General features: G+C 41.2%; 1 protein-coding gene across 2 annotated transcripts; it reads left to right on the forward strand.

Annotated features, from left to right (window-relative positions):
* Positions 1 to 1,534: 1,534 nt before the first annotated feature.
* LOC130461018 (uncharacterized) lies at positions 1,535 to 9,901 on the forward strand. Of its 2 annotated transcripts, none has more exons than XM_056828889.1 (5): positions 1,535 to 1,972; positions 8,439 to 8,731; positions 8,830 to 9,046; positions 9,132 to 9,401; positions 9,514 to 9,901. In XM_056828889.1, exons 3-5 carry the CDS (start codon positions 8,966 to 8,968, stop codon positions 9,619 to 9,621), a joined length of 459 nt encoding a protein of 152 aa, XP_056684867.1. In that variant the 5' UTR covers positions 1,535 to 1,972; positions 8,439 to 8,731; positions 8,830 to 8,965; the 3' UTR covers positions 9,622 to 9,901. The 2 variants fall into 2 exon arrangements, with proteins under 2 accessions (XP_056684867.1, XP_056684866.1); XM_056828888.1 differs by having other exon boundaries at positions 1,539 to 1,972; positions 8,436 to 8,731.
* The last annotated feature ends 7,749 nt before the right edge of the window (positions 9,902 to 17,650 follow it).

Genomic DNA, 17,650 nt, shown 5'->3' on the forward strand with positions numbered 1-17,650 from the left:
AGCATCGGGAAGCACCCATCGCCCCAACAAAGGGTCAGGACCCTCCTGCACAAAACACAGTAGGCATAAACACATGGGCACGAACATGAAAACACTAAAATCAATACAAAGAGAGGAGGAAACTTACAGCGCCAGGCTCCGGGAGACGAAGAGAATCCTGGATAAACTGGTAATAGCTAGCTCCCTCTATCACCAACTCTGTCGCCGGCACACCGGTCCTCGAGTGGACCCTCCATGACTCGCCTATCGAGCGAGTAGACAGCATGGTCGCAGGCGGAGGCCTGGGCACCGAAAAAACCCCGACCTTCTGCATACGTACCCGCTCTCCCAGGTACCAGACAGGGTCCCGGCGGCCAACGAACAAGACCCGCATCTGGCTCAGGGCATAACTCTCCCTGACCGAAGCATGGGTACCCCTAAAAGAGAGCCATGGGGTCCAAACCACCTGTTTTCGTACAGAATGCAGTCAGATCTCGCACATGAAAAGAATGACGAAATACGAGATAGAGGATACGATTCTGTACATGCTCAGGGTTCCCGTCCCGGATAAGATCCCACACGGTATCGGGCGGTGGACGCACTGTCAGCTTCTTCCTTCAACCCCAACGGCGACCGACAGGGAACTCCAAAGGCCTCTGCCCCTTTCGGGGAGCCAGCCAGGGTAGTTGCTCAAAGGCCCACAGCTGCAAAAGAAAAGGATAATAAAACGTAAAAAAAAAGAGGCCGGGTAAAAGCGAGAAAAACAAAAGAAAGTCTAGGCACATACCTCGATCAAACGCGGCACTCCCGCTAATGTAATCACAAAGTGACGTATACTCGGGTCCGAGACGCGCACCGACAAACTCATCTAGCCGACAAGCGTCGCATACCCCAAATCGCCCCAGCAATAGTCACCCAGTGTAGACACGTCCTCCACCGTGCCTATCCACCTCGGGTCAAAGGTGTCGGTCGGACCCGATAGAAAAGTGGAAGTAATAAAATGGAGGTAGAACAGCCGAGCCTGTCTCGAAGGCGACTCCTCTACCCCGTGCTCCAAAGCCCACATCAGGTCAGCGAAAGGTATCCCACGGGGCTGGTACGAAGGTAACCTACTACCCATCCACGAGCCCAGGAGCCTGGTACCCTCAGCAATAGTCGGCGATGGGCCGTCCGACCTCAGACGAACGGGGTTCCCTGTAAAGGTCAAACCCGTCAAAGCTGTGTAGTCCTCAGGAGTAATCGTCATCTCGCCCCAAGGAAAATGGAAGGTGTTGGTGGTGTCCCACCACTACCTCATGACACTAGTGGAAAAAGGCTTATTTGCATCCCCGCATTTGCCACGCCATTCTGAACATGTGACGCAAATGACAAATTTTAGCATAAAATTTAGTCATTTGCGTCGCAGCTTTATTAAACTGCGACGCAAATGACTCTAGGATGCCCCCCAGAGTCATTTGCGTCGCAGATTAGTAAAACTGCGACGCAATTAACTCAATCAAGTGCGTCGCAGATTTACTAATCTGCGACGCAAATGACTCTGGGGGGCATCCTAGAGTCATTTGCGTCGCAGTTTAATAAAGCTGCGACGCAAATGTGTTTTGATTTTTTTTTTTCGAATTCGCGCTCACGCTTAATTGCTTTCAAGCTTCATTCTGACTTAGGTTTTGCTCGACAAACAACCAACACTGCTTCACTCCCAAACGAAACCAAACACCAACACTGCTAGAGTCTCACCGGCGGCTTCACCCTGCCGTCGTTGCTTCACTGCCGCCTTCCGTGCCTTCCGCCGTTTCTTCACTGCGCTGCCCCTTCACTGCGCTGCACTTCACTGCTTCACTCCTTCTTGCTGTACTCCCTTTTTAGAGCCGCCGCCCACGGCCAAGGAAGTCGTCCACGCTGCCGCCCACTCACTCCTTCACGCCGCCGCCCACTCACTCCTTCACGCCGCCGCCCACTCAGCCGCCCTTGTTCATTGTAGTCTCTCCTCTCTTAGGTATTGAATTTTAATTTTGATATTTATTGAATTTTAATTGTGCATTTTAATTTTAATTGTGGACATTATAATTGAATTTTAATTATGCATTATAATTGAATTTTAATGGTTGATATTATTTGTTGAATTTTAATTGGGTACATTTTAGGATTTAGGTTTTGTTGAATTTTAGTTGTAGGTTTTGTTGAATTTTAGTTGAATTTTAATTGGGTACATTTTAGGATTTAGGTTTTGTTGAATTTTAGTTGTAGGTTTTGTTGAATTTTAGTTGAATTTTAATTGGGTACATTTTAGGATTTAGGTTTTGTTGAATTTTAGTTGTTAGGTTTTGTTGAATTAAAAGTTATGAAATGAAGTTTTGGGTATGAAATGAATTTAGGTGATATATGAAATCATGTTTTGGGTTTGCTACAAAATTTTGGATTTATAATGATATGAATAGCCTAGTTTATATTCTAACCTTTGACAAAATTTGGTCTAGTGGTTGAAAATGGATCGGAGTTGGATGTATGGTAGTAAACGATTTTCTACAAGGTTCTTACAAGGGATTCAAGAGTTCATTAAGGTTGCCTTGAAACATCAATCAGAACATGAATCAAGTTTAATTCTGTGTCCTTGTTGTGATTGCAATAATTCAAGGGGGTATCGGGATATTGATGATATTGTTGATCACATAGTTCGTCGCGGTTTTAAGGGTAACTACACGACGTGGACATGGCATGGTGAGAGCATAGATCATGGGGAAAGTTCTAGTATGCCGAGCTCGAGTCAGCATAATCATTGTGATAATGGTGATGATAATGAAATTGAGGATGATATTGGTGTTGAAAGTGAGGAAGAAGAGGAGAAAGATAGGATAGATGATATGATGCATGATGTGGAAGACCATCATTTCGTTGAGCGTCCCCATATGTATGATAGTATAATCAAAGCTTCCGCAACACCATTATATCCTGGTTCTACACAAACTGTACTTGGTGCCGTCATCGAATATTTCAACTTAAAGGTGGAAAACGGTTGGACCAACAAGAGTTTTTCACAGTTTTTGGAGGCCACGTCTGGTAATCTTCCTGAAGGAAACAAACTTCCAAGGTCTAACTATGAGGCCCAGAAGCTTATGTGTCCTTTGGGTATGGATTATGAGAAGATACACGCGTGTCCAAATGATTGCGTGTTGTATCGAAAGCAGTATGCAAATCTGCATGAGTGTCCAAGATGCGGATTGTCCCGTTACAAGATCGTGGAGAATGATGCAACATCAACTAAGAAGAAACCTTCTCCGGCTAAGGTGCTTTGGTATCTTCCAATTATACCAAGATTTAAGCGCCTTTTCTCAGAAGAGAAAACTGCAAAACTCTTGAGGTGGCATGCCGAGGGGAGGAAGAAAGATGGGTTAATGAGGCATCCTGCTGATTCTCCACAATGGAGGAACATTGATCGAAAGTACAAGGTCTTTAGGGAAGAAGTTCGGAATCTCAGGCTTGGTCTTTGCACGGATGGAATGAACCCATTTGGGACACTTAGTACCCAATATAGCACTTGGCCGGTTCTTCTCACCATATACAATTTGCCTCCTTGGTTATGCATGAAGCGTAGATACATCATGTTGTCGCTCTTAATCTCTGGGCCTAAACAACCCGGAAATGACATAGATGTGTATCTAGAGCCACTCATTGAAGATTTGAAATTGTTGTGGGATGAAGGGGTGTTGATGTTTGATGCATACACCAAAACCAATTTCACTTTACGTGCCATGATTTTTTGTACGATAAATGATTTCCCGGCTTATGGAAATTTGTCAGGGTATTCTGTAAAGGGAAAGAAGGCATGTCCAGTTTGTCATGATGATTTGGTCTCGAGGCGCCTAAAATTTTGTGGGAAAGATGTGTACATGGATTACCGGATGTATCTTCCTGAAGATCATCCATTTCGAAAAGAGAAGGAAGCTTTTAATGGAGAATTGGAGATGAGAGAAGCTCCTGCCCCCTTATGTGCGTGTGAGGTTTATGAACGGGTTAAAGACATTGAGACAGAGTTTGGTAAGCCTTATAAAGGTCAGCCAAGTGGTGGTTACAAGAAGAGGTCTATCTTTTGGGATCTCCCATATTGGAGAGATTTGGAAGTTAGGCATTGTTTGGATGTAATGCATATTGAGAAAAATGTTTGTGATGCCATTGTTGGGACATTGTTGAATATGCAAGGGAAAACGAAGGATGGGCCTAAAGTTAGACAAGATATGGCTGCTATGGGTCGCTCCGAGTTGGCACCTCAAGAAAGGGGAAAACGCTGGTACCTTCCCCCAGCTTGTTTCACCTTGTCTAAAAAGGAGAAAGTTAGCTTTTGTGAGTCTTTGCATGGCTTAAAGGTCCCTGCCGGTTACTCTTCAAATTTTCGTAGACTTGTGTCCATGTCTGACTTGAAATTAGTTGGAATGAAATCTCATGATTGTCACGTGTTGATGCAACAATTGCTGCCGGTTGCAATTCGAGGGATATTGCCGCCACAAGTGAGGTATACCATTACAAGATTGTGTTTCTTTTTCAACACAATATGTAGCAAGGTGATCAATCCAACAATACTGGATGATTTGCAGGCTGATGTACTTGAGACCATGTGTCGGTTTGAAAAGTATTTTCCTCCATCATTCTTTGACATGATGCCTCATTTGATTATTCATCTTGTTCGTGAAATTAAGCTTTGTGGGCCAGTTTGTATGAGGTACATGTATCCCTTTGAACGGGAAATGGGTACCTTGAAAAATAGAGTGATGAATCCGGCCAAACCTGAAGCTAGTATTGTCCAACGAACCGTCGCGGAGGAAGTTGCTGCATGGGTTTCTCAATATATGGCACGTTTGAAAGAAGTCGGAGTACCAAAGTCTAGACATGATGGGAGACTTGGGGGTCAAGGTACAATTGGCAAGAAAAGGATATCAATCAGTTCTGAAATGATGTGTAAGGTTGAGCTGTTTGTGGTGCAAAGTCTTAGTGAAGTCCATCCATACGTGGCTGAGCACATGAACTTTCTTAGAGAGCAATATCCTTCAAAAAATGGTCCTCAACTGATAAAAGAGCATAATCGTTCATTCCTCACATGGTTCAAGCGTCGAGTGATGGATCAATTTTCCGACACGCCTAATGAGGTATCTGACATGGTGAGATGGTTGGCATATGGTCCTAAATGTCAAGTCATATCTTATGAGGGGTACGACATCAATGGCTATTCTTTTTACACGAAGCGACAAGATGACAAAACGACGATGCAAAATAGTGGTGTTACGGCAATATGTTTGTCTTCAGAGTATGCTAGTGTAAAAGATAGAACACTTGTAGATAAGACGAACTCTTACTATGGAGTCATTGAAGAAATATTAGAGTTGGAATATAAGTATTTTAAGATTCCTCTATTCCGGTGCAAGTGGGTTGATATTAGTCGCGGTGTCAAAAAGGATGAACATGGGTACCTGACACTTGTAAACTTTAGTCGAGTTGGGCATCTTGCAGATCCTTTCATATTAGCATCACAGGCAAAACAAATCTTTTACATGGTTGACCCTGCCGATCGTAGTTGGTCAGTTGTTCTGGAAGGCAAAAGAAGAATACTTGGCGTTGAGGATGTAGATGATGAAGAAGAGTATGATGAGCAGTTTAATGAGATTCCACCTTCCTCCTGGCATATCCCTCAAATGATTGACGATGTTGACATGAGTTATACACGCCGAGATCATGATGAAGGATTTTATGTTGAAAAAGAGAAATAGTGAGATAGGTACTATTTTGGCAACTATTTTTTCACCAAGTTAATTTGTAGATTAGTTAAAAGTTGGGTTCGAAAATGTCATTTTTGCCTAAATATGTACTATAACGACCCAATTACCCTTAAATGTGGAATAATAGATTATTACGAGGCTTAGAAAGTTATAACTATGCATATGAGACATGTAATAAGTTTGAAAACATTCCTTAGGTTCTTTGGTTCAAAGTTGGGTTCGAAAATGTCATTTTTGCCTAAATATGTACTATAACGACCCAATTACCCTTAAATGTGGAATAATAGATTAGTACGAGGCTTAGAAAGTTATAACTATGCATATGAGACATGTAATAAGTTTGAAAACATTCCTTAGGTTCTTTGGTTCAAAGTTGGGTTCGAAAATGTCATTTTTGCCTAAATATGTACTATAACGACCTAATTACCCTTAAATGTGGAATAATAGATTATTACGAGGCTTAGAAAGTTATAACTATGCATATGAGACATGTAATAAGTTTGAAAACATTCCTTAGGTTCTTTGGTTCAAAGTTGGGTTCGAAAATGTCATTTTTGCCTAAATATGTACTATAACGACCCAATTACCCTTAAATGTGGAATAATAGATTAGTACGAGGCTTAGAAAGTTATAACTATGCATATGAGACATGTAATAAGTTTGAAAACATTCCTTAGGTTCTTTGGTTCAAAGTTGGGTTCGAAAATGTCATTTTTGCCTAAATATGTACTATAACGACCCAATTACCCTTAAATGTGGAATAATAGATTATTACGAGGCTTAGAAAGTTATAACTATGCATATGAGACATGTAATAAGTTTGAAAACATTCCTTAGGTTCTTTGGTTCAAAGTTGGGTTCGAAAATGTCATTTTTGCCTAAATATGTACTATAACGACCCAATTACCCTTAAATGTGGAATAATAGATTAGTACGAGGCTTAGAAAGTTATAACTATGCATATGAGACATGTAATAAGTTTGAAAACATTCCTTAGGTTCTTTGGTTCAAAGTTGGGTTCGAAAATGTCATTTTTGCCTAAATATGTACTATAACGACCCAATTACCCTTAAATGTGGAATAATAGATTATTACGAGGCTTAGAAAGTTATAACTATGCATATGAGACATGTAATAAGTTTGAAAACATTCCTTAGGTTCTTTGGTTCAAAGTTGGGTTCGAAAACGTCATTTTTGCCTAAATATGTACTATAACGACCCAATTACCCTTAAATGTGGAATAATAGATTAGTACGAGGCTTAGAAAGTTATAACTATGCATATGAGACATGTAATAAGTTTGAAAACATTCCTTAGGTTCTTTGGTTCAAAGTTGGGTTCGAAAATGTCATTTTTGCCTAAATATGTACTATAACGACCCAATTACCCTTAAATGTGGAATAATAGATTATTACGAGGCTTAGAAAGTTATAACTATGCATATGAGACATGTAATAAGTTTGAAAACATTCCTTAGGTTCTTTGGTTCAAAGTTGGGTTCGAAAACGTCATTTTTGCCTAAATATGTACTATAACGACCCAATTACCCTTAAATGTGGAATAATAGATTAGTACGAGGCTTTAGGATAGTGGTGGTTGTTCAAAGGATGATGGATGGTTACACCTGATACTTCTTTATTCAGGGAATTTCCATACTCCTTGAATTCTTATGCAACTGGTCTCTATATTATGCTCATGGAGCTGGATATTATGTCATCCATGTTTGCACTCCCAAACTACCTCCCAACCCGGAAAAAAAACATCTTATTTGGATTTAAGTGTCTGCTAAGTTCCTGTGTACCATCTAATTGCTGGTTGTTAGTATCTGAAGGTTATTTCAGGAGCTTGGTTGTGCTTTCTTTGTTGCTTAATCTTTAAAGAACAGTCTGTTTTTGGGTGGGTTTGTGGACCAAAATTTTGCATATTCAAATTCATTCCCCAGCATTTGTACAGAACTGATCAGAACTGACCAGTTCTATGCACTGATCTGCACAGCTCAGATCAGAACTGTGCAGATCAGTGCACAGAACTGGTCAGAACTGATCAGTTCTGTGCACTGATCTGCATAGTTCTGATCTGAGCTGTGCAGATCAGTGCACAGAACTGGTCAGCTCTGATCAGTTCTGTGCACTGATCTGCACAGCTCAGATCAGAACTGTGCAGATCAGTGCACAGAACTGGTCAGTTCTGATCAGTTCTGTGCACTGATCTGCACAGTTCTGATCTGAGCTGTGCAGATCAGTGCACAGAACTGGTCAGCTCTGATCAGTTCTGTGCACTGATCTGCACAGTTCTGATCTGAGCTGTGCAGATCAGTGCACAGAACTGATCAGTTCTGACCAGTTCTGTGCACTGATCTGCACAGTTCTGATCTGAGCTGTGCAGATCAGTGCACAGAACTGGTCAGCTCTGATCAGTTCTGTGCACTGATCTGCACAGTTCTGATCTAAGCTGTGCAGATCAGTGCACAGAACTGGTCAGCTCTGATCAGTTCTGTGCACTGATCTGCACAGTTCTGATCTGAGCTGTGCAGATCAGTGCACATAACTGATCAGTTCTGACCAGTTCTGTGCACTGATCTGCACAGTTCTGATCTGAGCTGTGCAGATCAGTGCACAGAACTGATCAGAACTTTATTTTTATTTTAAAATCCTGCTTTTGAAGGTATGTAATTTTGATGATTTTCCAATGCAGTAGCGTCAGGCATGGATGAAGATCAACACGCAAATTCAGGTCCTTCTAACAAATCACCAAATCAAGTGCCCCAAAAGCAAAAAAAGAAGCCAAGAGGCCCTACAAAAGGAATAAAATCCATGCCCGGGGTTCCAAGAAAAATTGAATGGGATCACTTGGACCGACCCACAGGGAAATGGGCAACGGATTACAAGAATCACATTGGCGAGATAAGTCGCGCAAAGGTTTCAATATTGATCAGAACCTGGGAAGATGTTTCACAAGGAATAAAAGACACTTTGTGGGAAGACGTCAAGGTAACCGGTTTTATTTTGGAAATTCAGTTGTACATATCTACGTGTCTTTTTCATGTGCTAAAAGACTTTCTTGTTCCTTTTCTTTTTCTTTCATTTAGAGAGAATTTCATATCACAGATGAAACTAAGAAAGAAGTTGTCTTAAAGAGTTGTGATAAGCGTTTGGAGGGAATTCAAATCAAGATTGACGACTGGTTGGATTCGGGGTACAAGGAAAAGGCCAAAAGATGAAAAGATGCCATATGATTTGTATAGTTATATAACTAAGGATATATGGAAGGAATTTGTGAAGATACGTACCTCCGAAGAAGCTGAGGTATAAAAATTATTCTTATTTAAAGTCTTGTTATAATCTAAGTTTTATTTTGTTGTAATAATTTCTTTTACCCCCCTAAAATTAGGAAATAAGTGAGAAAGCAAGACAAAGTCAATCTTTCAACATATATCCTCATCATATGGGACAGAAATCATATGCTGAAATGACAAGTGAATGGCAGAGAAAAGGGTACATTCCCTCAGTTTCTTCGTCATCTGAAGGTTCCTCTGCGTCTACAATTTCTTCAAGTTTGCCGAGTAGGACATGTTTATGGCTTCTTGCAAGATCGAAACCAGATGAGAAAGGAAATCCTTACTTGCCGGATGAGGGCACACAAAAGGTCAAAGAAAATATTGTAAGTTCATTTACCAATTTTGCGTAATGTTGTGATTCCTCTAATTTCATATATGTTCTTAAATATGAAACCAAGTGTTGAACTTTTCTCAAAACCATTTGATTTCATGTAGGATGAATGGAAAAGGAAACAAGATGAAGGGGAATTTGTTCCCAAAAGTCTAAACAGGATGATGTCTTATCTCGTGCACTTGGTAAGACTAAAGAAGGGAGACCACTAACATTTGGTGGTGGAGTAGGCATCAAAGCTGTGTGGGGGACCGGAGAGCGGCGTAGCTTTCGACGGTATGGAGATGCGGAGATGGAGGAAATGGAAGCAAGAGTGACCAAAAGGGTCAAAGATGAGACAATACAAGAGATGAACTCCAAGATGGATGCCATGGTCATGGAGAAATTTATCACATTTGCTAAAGAACTTGGTGTCCAAATACCAAGCCATATGAGGATAGACGCAAATGTTCATAGTAGTTGTCGTTCAGGGGGTTTAGATCCATTTGCCGACATTACGGTATGATAATTTGTGTTTTTCAAGTACTTTGTTTCTAGTTAATTCTATTGAACTTTTCTAACATGTTACATTGTATTTGCGTTATTGTTCAAAATAAATAATAAGGAACCTGTCCCGTGCCATCTATACCTGAACATAGGCTCGGAGAAAGTCTTTGTTGCCTATGGTACCATATGTCCAGAGTTGCTCCTTGATCACCACAACGACGTCACGTCCGATAACGTGAAAGTGAGCGTTGATGATTTTGAGCCCGCGTACAAAGAAGCTCCCGTCCCCGTGCCTTCTCAATATATTAAGAAACTTGCTCAAGCTCATGGTACCTTCACTCAGTGGCCAAAACATTTGGTGTCGCTTACGAATGAGGAGGTAACTAACATATGCTTAAAAGTGCGATGCAAATGACCCTTTTTCCACTAGTGTGAACGACCGCAGAAAGGATAGGGAGATGTTGAGCCGCAGTATCTCCCAGAAGGTCTCAACCACCGGAAACAGTGAGCTCGCCCTCACCAAGGCCTGGGCGTCCGCGCTCAGATAGCTGAAAACGGTCTCACTCGTCGCGGCGCCATAGCCGCGAACCGTAGTCTCTCTCCTCGCGTGAAGGCGGGAAGTCACATGGTGCTCTAGGTCGTAGTGTAGATCACGACCATCGTAAAGCTCAGGGCCCACCCATAGGGGACCCGGGCCAGTCGACTAACGTGTCATGCCACGCACCTCGTGGCCACCAGGAGGGGGTAACGACTCGTCAGACATGCTGATCAACAATACAACAAGGAATTATACCTTTGACAAAATCGGCACTCATACCGATCCCTAAAAAGAGTGCATTTCACTCATGAAATGGAGTCATACAATTTTGTTCCCTAAAAACATGATACTAAGTTCATACTTAGCAAAATTCCCTACGTAAAAATTAACTCCAGCAAAATCAAAATTCTCCCATAATTTGTCATTCATGAATTATGAGGAACGCAAGCAATATACCAAGAACACCTACATTATAAGAAAATACTAGATTCGTAGGTATACTTGGGGGCTAGCATGAAAATGCCCAAATTCAACAAAAATCAACATACTTGCAAAAATTAACATGCACAAACTAATTAACATGTTATGTGGAACATTTCCAACTATCTAATTGAAGAAAAGGGGCACAAAATCAAAAACCCCCAAATCAATTTCATGCACAAAAATACTTGACAAAAATACTGAAATTGAGAAAAAAGCTCAAAATTATTGAAAATTACTTACATTGGGAAGATTGGGAAGTAATTTGGAGTAGAATTCGTGAAGGAAAGTGAAGAAAACGAGCAAAAATCAGTAGAGAGAAGTGAAGAAGTTTGAGCGAAAATGGTGGAAATGGGAAAGGAAGGGGACGGTCCGCGAATTTAAAGACCAGTCCCCCTTTCGCATTTTCAACGCCCAGCTCTGGGCGTTAGAAATTCTCGCGCCCAGGCCTGGGCGCTGAAAATGCTTCCCAGACAGCGAATATTCGCTGTCGGGCACGCGTACTCCCCTTTTTTGTGTAAAGATATCCGTTATCTTATTTCTATCCCAAAAAAGAAAAAACGGTATTTTGAAAAAAAATAATAATAATAAATAAAAAAAATAAAATAAAATACCGTTAAACAAAAATATACACAATGTGGACCCACTTATAGGACACATCTAATCAGGAAATATTACGACCCACCAACAGGTTGTAATCACAAAAGCCCTTCTACATAGGCAAAATAAGAAATTCAAAATGGGCTCGCCCACCCTCAGTGGGCGGGGTCTGCGTCAATAGCCGCGCAGGTCCTCAGTTTTTCAAAGAATAAAGTCTTCAAATTTAAAATAGGTTCGCCACCTTCAGCGGGCGGGGTCTACGTCACAAACCGCGTAGGTCCTTATTTTCAAAAAAAATTCAAACAGATTCGTCCACTTCTATCGGACGGGGTGTCCACCCTCAGCGGACAAGGTTCGCCACCTTCAGCGGGCGGGGTCTACGTCACAAACCGCGTAGGTCCTTATTTTCAAAAATTTCAAAACAGATTCGTCCACTTCTATCGGACGGGGTGTCCACCCTCAGCGGACAAGGTTCGCCACCTTCAGCGGGCGGGGTCTACGTCACAAACCGCGTAGGTCCTTATTTTCAAAAACATCAAACAGATTCGTCCACTTTTATCGGACGGGGGGTCCCCCTAGAGGACAGGCTCGCCCACCTTCAGCGGGCGGGGTCTGCGTCACTAACAGCGCAGGTCCTTAGTCGCTGCAGCGATAACTTTTATCGGTTTTCCCTTTTTCCAAAAATTAAAGGATTGGTTTGTTGGATTTTCCTTCGTTTTACATCCTATAAAAACAAGGGGGTTTTCTCGTTTAGCTAGCCCTGAAAATGAGAATCTTTAAAAACGTTTTACCTCGTGATTGGGCTTGGCCAGGCCCAATTACACTTTACAGCTTTAATTTCGAAAACATCTATAGTTACTCCCAATGACAAAGTGAGGGAGTTTCTACGCATCTTTAGATCCTTCCAATGACAAAGTGAGGAAGTTTCTATACTATCAGTTGACAAATCCCAATGACACGTGAGGGACATGTCGACACTTCAAGTGATGACCCTTAAGTCAAATGTTATCACTCGGGGGCTCGTGAGACCCTCGCAAAACAGGTCACATACACCATGGCTTGTGTGACGCACTCCGTCTAATACTTTGACCGTCGTCTTACTCCAAGACTCAGTCAAAGTGGGGGCTAACTGTAGACACCTACTTTTGTCCCCATTCCCGCAAGGGAAAGGTTCGATGATGAAAGCATAAAAACTCCACTTGACAACGCATCTCCTATAAAATAAACGAATCTCGATTCCCTATTTCATTTCACCTGAAACCTGCTATTTATGGAAACCTGCTAAAAATAGTAACTGCCGTAAAAGGTAGTTTCTAAAAGTGGCAAATCATAAAAGATAGAAACCTGTCAGAATTAGGTGTTGCATTCCAACATAAATCCTAAATGAGATAGAAAACTGCGAGAATCCTATTCCTAATAGGATTCGGAAATAAGAGTTACGTATTAATTAAAATCCTAACGAGCCTAGAGTTCGTAACGGGCACAGACGCATTCCGTCAAAAATTGATACGCGCTGAAAGACTCAAATTAATCTCAAATTCTACGGATCTTAGAATCCGAATCTGACTAAACAAAAACTGCCCAGACCCTATTTTCAACGCCTGGCTCTGGGCGCCGAAATACCTGGGTACGTCTATTTTCCTAATTCTTTGTGGATTTGAACTCTACAATTCTATCTTTCCACGAACTCTTCCCTATAAATAGACCCCTAGTTTCGACTTAAACAAGACACAACAACACATAATATATTCTGAGTATTGACTCTAAACCCCTTAGCCTAAGCCTCTCGCTGCGAAACTGTTCATGCGTTCTGTCGCAATCGATCCATAAATCGAACAGAACGTATCCTGTCCCATAATCGAGATTCATTAAATAAAAAGGAGAAATAGCAAAGTCAAAGTGGTTAGTTTCCTGAGAACCGTGACGCACCTCTCAAGGGTGCGTCGTAATGTGTCCCTTTTCGATGATTTAACTGCTTTCCTCGCCCTTTTTATGAACTGTTAAACTAACTTAATATGATTGTTCTATCACGCCTAATAAATCTAATATTTTTGGGAAATCGGATTATCATGCTAGGTCCCTTAATGCTATTTAAGTCAGATAATCACGATCGAATTAGTATTATATGCTGCATGTTGCTAAAATCAATTCAGATTAGTGAAATAGTTAACGCATGTCCCTTCAATTATTTATGCTGAGCTAGTAAGGATATCCTGCCTCTGGAGTTATCGACGAGCGAATTACTCCTCTCGGTAGTTACAGTCCCCCGAACCCTCAATATCTACCTTGCGGGTGTATATTGAGAGATCCCCACACCAGGGATCACAAGGGAACCTACGGCCGTCGTGGTCAAACATAATTGCACTCCCTTTATGTCACGATAACCAGGTTTTGTCAGTTTTTCTCATTGTTGTTAAAAACTGAATGGCGACTCCTATATTACTAGTCAATTGGGTGTATACTCACAGGAAATCCAATTACACTTGAATGAATAAAAATAATCGTCCCACCCACGAGGGACTGGTCACGCATTAGCCTCGCGCTTTTTCGACCCCCTCACACGCAGCATATTGGAATAATCAACGACTGTTGGGAGTTTGCCCCCGTCTTAAATTGGTAGCGGCATGTTTTATGCCGCGGCGTATAGGAGTAATCCTATTTGCCTTGGAAAAATAAACATTCGTTTTAAGAAAACGATGGTTGTTTTGGGGGTTTGCCCCCGTCTTAAAATAGTAGCGGCATGTTATATGCCGCAGCAGATTGGAATAATCAACGACTGTTGGGGGTTTGCCCCCGTCGTAAATTGGTAGCGGAATGTTTTATGCCGCGGCGTATAGGTGTAATTGTGAGGGGGTCGAAAAAGCACGAGGCTAATGCGTGACCTCGTCCCTCGTGGGTGTGACGATTCTTTTTATTCAATCAAGTGTAATTGGATTTCCTGTGAGTTTACACCCAATTGACTAGTAATATAGGAGTCGCCATTCAGTTTTTAACGACAATGAGAAAAACTGACAAAACCCGGTTATCGTGGCATAAATGGAGTGCAATTATGTTTGACCACGACGGCCGTAGGTTCCCTTGTGATCCCTGGTGTGGGGATCTCTCAACATACACCCGCAAGGTAGAGATTGAGGGTTCGGGGGACTGTAACTACCGAGAGGAGTACTCGCTCGTCGATAACTCCAGAGGCAGGATATCCTTACTAGCTCAACATAAATAATTGAAGGGACATGCGTTAACTATTAAACTAATCTGAGTTGATTTTTACAATATGCAACATATAATACTAGATCGATCGCGATTATCTAATTTAGATTGCATTAAGGAACCTAGCATGATAATCCAATTTCCCAAAAATATTATATTTTTTAGGCGTGGTAGAACAATCAGATTTAGTTAGTTTAACAGTTCATAAAAAGGGGCCTCTTGCGGGTTGGCCTCTTGAGCGAAATTCGTCTGTTGAAGACACTACCTCGACCGGGGCATGTGTTGGATCTACGATAGAAGCGGTACCAAGCCAGGCGCAAATACTACCCATAGAAGCCTATCATAAACTACGTGACATATTTAATTTTCAAATCCATGTTTGTAATGTAGTTATGTGTAGCGAACTGTGTGACTATGTTATGATTGTGCGTACGAATAATGCTACACAAATAATGCTAGAAAACCAACGACCTTAAAAAAAATTGCCCAAACATTCATGAACCAATTGGCCAAAGAGTTATACCAAAATACGTGTTCCGCAAGCCCGAACGATCGCCACAAACATAAGCTACGCTCGGGATGGCCGTAACGAATCCCACAAACGCTGCACAACGCGTAAAGGACGTTATAAGGCAAGCACGCAAATTTAAAGTCGCAAAAACAAAAGTAGACGAAAACTGAAAACGAGAACCAACCAGGGACGCATTTTCAACGCCCCTGGCTGGGCGCCGAAATTTCTCACGCCCACTGCTGGGCGCTGAAGTTGCTGCCTGGCCTTTTGGTCAGGCACAGCAGCCTCGGTGCCCGCGCATAAAAAAAATATACGTAACAAAAAAAAAACTTTTTGAAAAAATTGCTGCGAGGTCGTATGAAAGGCACTCGATTCTAAAAAGCGACTTGTAAAAAATAAAATAACTCTTTGTGTCGTTGTTAGGCCCCCTACGACGACAATGCTCGGCACCAAAACCGAACATGCTAATTGAAATAACCTTGAATGTCACATGGGCAAAGTATTCAAAAAATAATGTTCAAATGAAGTTTTCAGGAAAAATAATGTTCGAATAAAAAAAATCCGAATCTAGACTAGGCTATGCCAAAGTACAATCTAAATCCTAAGTCTCAGTTGTCTTATCCATAGAATCGGTCCTAATGCTTGGTGTCATTCTGCAAGTTAAAAGGTTAAACCATATTGAGTCTCCCTTCCTAAAATTTAAATCAATAAGCACCCATATGTAATTGTCATTCCTTACTAAGAATTTACGGCCTCAATACTCTCTCTCACCAATAAAAAGAATATATTATAGTATTTGCAAAATGGAAACGGTCACATTCTGGAAATCATTCCCCCATAGTCGCACAACCCCCAAAGTGAACCTAAGGTGTTAATACCATTGGCAAAGAAAAAATTAATGGCCCCAAGGATTATAATCACATTGGGTCACGACTATTATAGTCCTCTCGAGTCACTCGCTCCTTGAAGTACCCCTAAGTACGGACTAAAAGATTTTCCATGAATGCAACATGACCAACCATGAAAATATCCAAATCGGCATACCATAAGGCTACCATTGGGGTAAAGCAATACACACTAAGAGAGAAGCTGCACTAATGATTCTAGTCTTGCAAAAATAAAAATTCGATCTCCCCAATTAACTACCTTGCCAACATTAAGCAAAATGGCGCATGATAAATGAACACCCAAGGGTTAAAATCTAAAGTGTCAACCAACGAAAGTTATGGTCTAATTAGCCTAAGTCTGAGAGTCGCTTGGTCAAGTATTATAGGCTTACGCCATGTCATTATTTTGAGTCTAGGCCACCTCCTTGTATTCATACCCGGGTTATAATCAGAAAGATTAATGAAAGTTTGAGTCTAAATCACAACTTCCAATTAAAGCCCGTAAAACCGGAATCTGAAAAGAAACAAAAAATTATTTTCGATGTAATTCTTTCGTTAAATTTCAATAAGGTAAAAACAACATTTTGAATCTACGCTATTTCCACATTTTAAGAAACGACTAAACACGCTTGCAAAGTAAGACAATTTAAAGGTCCACCCTAGGCCAATTAAAATTAAAGGTCCACCCTAGGCCTACTAAAATTAAAGGTCCACTATAGGCCTACCAAACGAGGCTCACTCAGTCTCGCCTCGTGACTCAAAAACCACAACCATCTACCTTTTAGCCCAAATAATATTTTGAAGGATTTATGTTGGGGAGAAATCCCATGCAAAAAGGAAAAAATAGAAAGAGAAAAAGGAGAGCGAAAAGAGCGAGCCACGAAGTACTTAGCCCGTACCTCCCAAAGTGCGAAATTTACCTAAGTAAACAAAGGAAAAGAATTGAGTCAACCAATCCAAATCATAAAATTCTACGAGGTCTACCCTTTCCAATCTTATGTTCTTAGACGCCTTCGCTATGAGGTCCCTGTTCAGCTCATTTAACCCATCCATGTTCTCATTGACATAACCCAAGAAACCATTACCTCAACTCTTGTTTTTGAACTTGTTATCAACAGCAAACCACGTACGGTCATTGACACGTGCGTCATGCCCATTATTTCCAAAGCTCAAACCTGCTCTTACACCACCATTAGCATAATGACCATATTACTTGTTTACATCCTGTTGAGATACCCTTGAGCCGTCCCCATGCTACTCATTGGCCTTGGTTGATGTAAACTCATGACCTTAGCTTGAGGCTACAAATTGTGAGTCCTAGCAGATATAATCCTCATGCTTGACCAATACCTATACAAATTATCCTATCTCATTCAACCCATCTTTCAAACCGTCTTGAGTCACGAATATAAAAAAAAGGAAAACAAATGAAAAGTACAAAAAAGTAATAAATAATAAAAAAGGAACTTTGCAAAGCGCCTCTAAAGTTAGTCTAAAAAGAAAAAGGAGCATTTAGCGCACCAAAAAAAAGA

Source organism: Spinacia oleracea, chromosome 5 (assembly GCF_020520425.1).
Source record: "Spinacia oleracea cultivar Varoflay chromosome 5, BTI_SOV_V1, whole genome shotgun sequence".
Lineage (NCBI taxonomy): Eukaryota > Viridiplantae > Streptophyta > Magnoliopsida > Caryophyllales > Amaranthaceae > Spinacia > Spinacia oleracea.

Coding starts and splice junctions, on each gene's coding strand:
- LOC130461018 (XM_056828889.1), top strand. CDS start 8,966: ATGCCATATGATTTGTATAGTTATATAACTAAGGATATATGGAAGGAA. Junction 9,047..9,131: donor GTACCTCCGAAGAAGCTGAG/GTATAAAAATTA, acceptor CCCTAAAATTAG/GAAATAAGTGAGAAAGCAAG. Junction 9,402..9,513: donor AAAAGGTCAAAGAAAATATT/GTAAGTTCATTT, acceptor GATTTCATGTAG/GATGAATGGAAAAGGAAACA.